This window comes from Neopsephotus bourkii, unplaced genomic scaffold (genome assembly GCF_033783945.1).
Source record: "Neopsephotus bourkii isolate Nb327-2 ecotype Australia unplaced genomic scaffold, CSIRO-AGI_Nbou_v1 NB_1445, whole genome shotgun sequence".
In the NCBI taxonomy this organism is placed as follows: Eukaryota; Metazoa; Chordata; class Aves; order Psittaciformes; family Psittacidae; genus Neopsephotus; species Neopsephotus bourkii.
The window spans coordinates 550,253-555,000 of record NW_026901922.1 but is presented as its reverse complement, the minus strand read 5'-3'; the positions used below and the strand labels follow the sequence as shown (position 1 = coordinate 555,000).

The window sequence follows — 4,748 nt, the reverse complement described above, 5'->3', positions numbered from 1 at the left end:
CCAATTTCCTGTAGTGTTTTCTGCCTTTATATCCTCTGTTAAAAATAACATCGTTACATAAGTATCCGGGGAATGGGAAAGAGAACTTACCCGATTGCATCATTTGGCAAAGCAGCTTCTTTGGGGGGGGGGAAATAATGAAATAGCTGTATTTAAAGTGTTATTTATTTATTTTTTATTTTTTACATGAAAAGGCAGCTCGCCTCTGGGCAAAGAAAGAAAAGGAAAGGAGCCGGGATGACTTGCTCCCCTGGGGGTTTTAGGGAGGAAAGAGCAGGTTTGGAGAAGCTAAGGGGGTGGTTTGAGCTTAGGAGTAAACCGGTGGTAACAGAGTGCGCACCTCCACCTCTCAGCTATGCAGACAGAGTGGGGCAGCGTGGGGAAACCGCACCGCTCCGCGCACCCCCACGGTGGGGGCTGGAGGCTATCAGGGTGTGGATTTATTCTGGCTTCACTAGGCTGGATGGAGGGGCTCAAAATATCACTAATTCAAAATAATTTTGGGATCAACGATGGGACTTTCGAGTCCTTTGCAGGTCTCGGGGTTTGCCCAAGTCACTCTTTGCTACCCCAATAAAAATACATTATTTATCTGCTCTTTGAAAATGAACTGCAGAGGCTGAAATATTTGCGTAAAGATGTGTTATTTGGGGGGAAAGAACTCGATTTTCGCTCCTCCTGGAGCAGCCTTTCCATCAAGTGTATTTTTTGTTGTACGAAATAGATTTGTCTTTATGAGCTGCGGGGGCATATATAGGTAAATTCGGAGGTAATTGTAATCCCATAGACACTCTTCTTACTCTACACACTCGTATAGATACGCACACATACACTTTGCAAAGGCAAACGTATTTCACACGTACATAAATAAACACAGAGAATACTTGGGCTTTGAATTTGGTCATGAGAAAATCCTGGCACCAGCAGCCAACATTTCTCCCTAAACTAGAAGGAAAAACCAAGCGGATCCTGCAATTGTAGCAACCTCCCCGGCACCGCATTCCTGCCAGATCGGGAAATCCAAAGAAACAAATTGATTTAGCCAAAGGCACCTTCAAAATTTGCTGCTGTGACATGGACCCAACGCTCGCGTTTGCCGAAAACCTTGAATGCCACCAAGCCCTGGAGATCCCCTTGGAAATCAAATCGCCCCCCAACCTCTCCGGTTACAGGAGAAAAGGTCTGAACCTTCTGCCCGAATAAAAATCCAGGTTCAACATAAACGAAACCCGAAGCTAAACCAGATTTTAAAAGGAAGCAACAGAAAGAGAAGCAAACCAAATCCACCCCAAATTGAATCTGACCATTTGAAAACACCACAAACACCACGAAATGCTTTTTAAACCGCAAAAAACATCAGGGAAACCACGTCTTTCTCCACGCACTCCTTTTGAATTTAACATCCGAAGCGAAGCAAAGCCTCGATCTGTATTTTTTCCTTTCTTTCTTTCCGCCTCAATTGCAAATCCAACCCGATATAATCTTTATTTCGGGTTGACTCCCACCAAAACCTTTCTTGGCTTGGAGGTTGAAGGCGCTTTGTGCAGATAAGTTTGCAGGGGTTTTGATAACCTTGACTTTGCTTTCTTTTTTTTCTTCTTGGGTGTGTGTAATTGTAACTCAGCTGTCAGATAATATCTTTTCCCTTTGGATGCGGAATGGTTGGATGCGGAATGGTATTTAAAGAAAAGGGAGGGGGGCGAATAAAAAATTTCAACAGCAAGGGAAATAATAAGTATTTATCGGTTCAGCTTTTAAAAAGGCCAATTTTGGAGGAGGGGAAACGCCAGAGGAGAGGTTTTGTTGGTGCCACAACATCGAGACGTGTGTGCGTGGGGGTCCTGCGTGGACCCCCACGCCTTCAGCCTTGCATGCACCCTCCCCACCCCACACCACATCCACTCTGCTGCTGCTGGAGCCCTAATTATAGCCCAGATCTTGACACACGGCGGATATTTTAATCCACATACCACAGGCAGAGCATGCAACCCTTTGCTTAGATCTGAGCAGTATTTTCTACCAAGTTTTTAGAGAAATTCAATCCCTCCCTTCACATGATCCCCGCTTATTGACCCGATAGAAGCCTCAGAATCCACCTCGCTTCGAATCAGGACAGAACCCAACCCGAATATTCACATAGCAATAGATTTCAAGCCATACGCCAGCTCCACAGAGAAAATAAAATGTGCTGAATGAAAGCCTCTTTTCAGAAATTCCCAAACTTAAAACATCTGCTCAACACACAGAAACATTTTTTCTTTTGCCTTCGCAAACAAAACCTCAGTCCGCCAGGAAAAAAAAAATAAAAGGCAGCTTTTTCCTCTTTGAGTCTTCCAAGCCATGAAATGAGGTTGTGCACAACTCCAGCCTGAGATGGTTGCAACTGCAAATGAGACTCTATGCGTTTTCGTTTTTTTCACCCCATTTTGACACCGAGCAAACCCCACAGAAGACAAATCCGCTCAGCACACAGAAATAAAGAATTTGCATAGAAAGCGAGATGAAGGGGGGTGAAAAACAGGCTTTAGCTGCTTTCAAAAGCACACCACCACCCCTCAAAGAACCCCCCCACCCCAACAACCAAACCCCAATCTCTGCTATTTCAAAGCAAAGCCACCTCACCGCATTCTGCAGCGAGAATTGCAAGGACCACATCAGTTTTTAGAACAAACACATGCACAGTAAATTCTTTTCCATGTAAACAGCGAGAGGACGAGTTCTTAAATAGCTCTCTGCTCCCTTTTCCCAGCTCTATTACATACAGATTTTCGAGAAAAACCCACAAAAGCAACATTTCTATGAAGTGCATTTTTTTTCCCCAAACGACATCAACAATACAGAACATTATTGTGCCAATTTCTGGAGGAGAAGTTGGCAGGGCAGAGAGCACGTTACTGCACATTCGCATTACTCTTTCTCTTATTAGCTAAGGATAGTTACTAATTGCTGAAATTAGCAACTGGTAATGAATGATTCCCTTACCTTTAGCTTCATTGTCAGAATTGTCAGTGCTGGTGTCAGTGTTTTTATTCAGCTCTTTCTCTGCTTCCGAAGGACTTATTTTGGGTGCTGGGGCGCTTTTTTCTGTTTTAATTTCGTTCGTGGATGTGTTCTGAGTATTATCTGTTTTTGTGTTTTCTGGGAAACTCACTTTAGCCACCGGGGGAGGCGGAGGAGGAGGAGGAGGAGGTGGTGGTGGTGCTGGTTCCAGATGCTCATTCCTTGGGTTCAGGCTCGCCCTGGATTCAAAACTTGCCTCAAACTCATTTGGATTGCTGCAGTTTGACGTCTTCTCCATGGAGGGGTAACCTTGGCTCGCTCGGTAGTAGCTAGGAACGGGGACTTCATGGTCATTTAGGCAAGACTCAGGCATTTGGTTGGGGTAGAGGGCTGCCTCTGTGGCATTTTTTGCTCTTTTATCAGCGTTATACATACAGCAAACATTCTCTTCCTTGACATTGGTTGGGAAGGAGCAGGATGGGAGCTGTCTTGCAACAGGTTGCTCGATCCTGTACGTATTTTTGGGGTCACACCAAGTGTCTAGCTGAGAAAGGTAAGATGGATAGGTGCTGAGAGACAAGGTAGCGCTATTCACCTCGTCCCTTTTGGAAAGAGACGGGATAATTCCACAGTTCCTCATGACTCCGCAGCTGAAATCGCTCCCAGGCTGCATGTACATCCCTTGGCTGGAGGAATAATTCTCCCCTCTACAGGTACCGGCCAACGAGTCCATCAAAAACGAGTTGGAAGTCACATTGTTGGGACATGACATTTTCAGAGAGGGTTTTTAAGGAGGAATACTCCAGCCAGGGGCTGACATCTTTTTTTTAGGGGGAAAAAATATCAAGCACCATAATTATCCACGCATCGCTCTCCCCCCCTCCACCCCCCCACGTGATGCCCAGGCCAATGAGGATTGAAAATGGCCTTGATGATTCAGACGGGGACGACGTCACGGGGGTCAAGTTGGCGGGACCGGGAGCGGCACCGTGGAGCAACAGCGACATCTGCCAGCACCGGGCCGGGACCTTCACGTTGAACAAAGGCAGAGCCCCGGCGCCCCGCTCCCCTCCCGCCCGTTTGTTTACCAACGGAGCCACGCGGGGAAAGGGGCAAAGGAAGGGGGGGAATACCACAATTACATATTTTTTAATGATTTTTTGTTTTCTTTTGATTAAAGCGGGGATTTGGTAAATTTTCAATTTTAAATGGAAAAAAAATCAATAATCCTAACACCCCCCACCCTTTTCCCCCCTTTTCCCCTTCAGAATTTTTTTTTTGAGCCCCAAACCCGATTAAAATTTGCAATTCTTGTCTCCCCCCCCCCCTCTTTCCACTCGGCTGCGCCTTCCTCCCCCTCCGCGGCGAGGCTGGGTGAGCTCCTCTGGACTGAGCCGGCTGCTCCGCTGCTTCGTCTTGCCGTTATTTTGATGCTTATTACAATTATTCGGGGGGGTATTTGTGCATGGGGGGGGGTTGGATGGGGTTTAGGGGGTGCGGTGGGGTGATGCGCCCCGGCGCCGTTTTGCTTTTGCTGTTTTGAGAGACACCTGGGAAGAGAAGGGGGGCAAACATTGGAATAATTCAGGGACCCTTCAGCCAGACATTTCCCTGAAACCCCGAAGCTCCTTAGAGCAGGTTGAATATTTCCCAAACAGGTTTTCTAATGAAGAAAAACCTTAATTTCCCTTTATTTTCCGTTTTATTTCCTTGTCTTTTTTCCCCTCTCAGCAAAGCAGCTTCGCCTT

At 46.3% G+C, this 4,748-nt stretch overlaps 1 protein-coding gene across 1 annotated transcript in view; it reads right to left on the bottom strand.

Annotated features, from left to right (window-relative positions):
- The window catches only part of HOXC10 (homeobox C10), a 4,617-nt gene extending 807 nt beyond the window's left edge, over positions 1 to 3,810 (bottom strand). The window contains exons 1-2 of the mRNA XM_061368758.1: positions 2,983 to 3,810; positions 1 to 35 (exon numbers count right to left, since the gene is read on the bottom strand). The exon at positions 1 to 35 is cut by the window's left edge and continues 807 nt beyond it. Coding sequence (XP_061224742.1) covers positions 1 to 35; positions 2,983 to 3,772 — 825 coding nt within the window. The 5' untranslated portion in view covers positions 3,773 to 3,810. The remainder of the gene's footprint in view (positions 36 to 2,982) is intronic.
- Between the last annotated feature and the right edge of the window lie 938 nt (positions 3,811 to 4,748).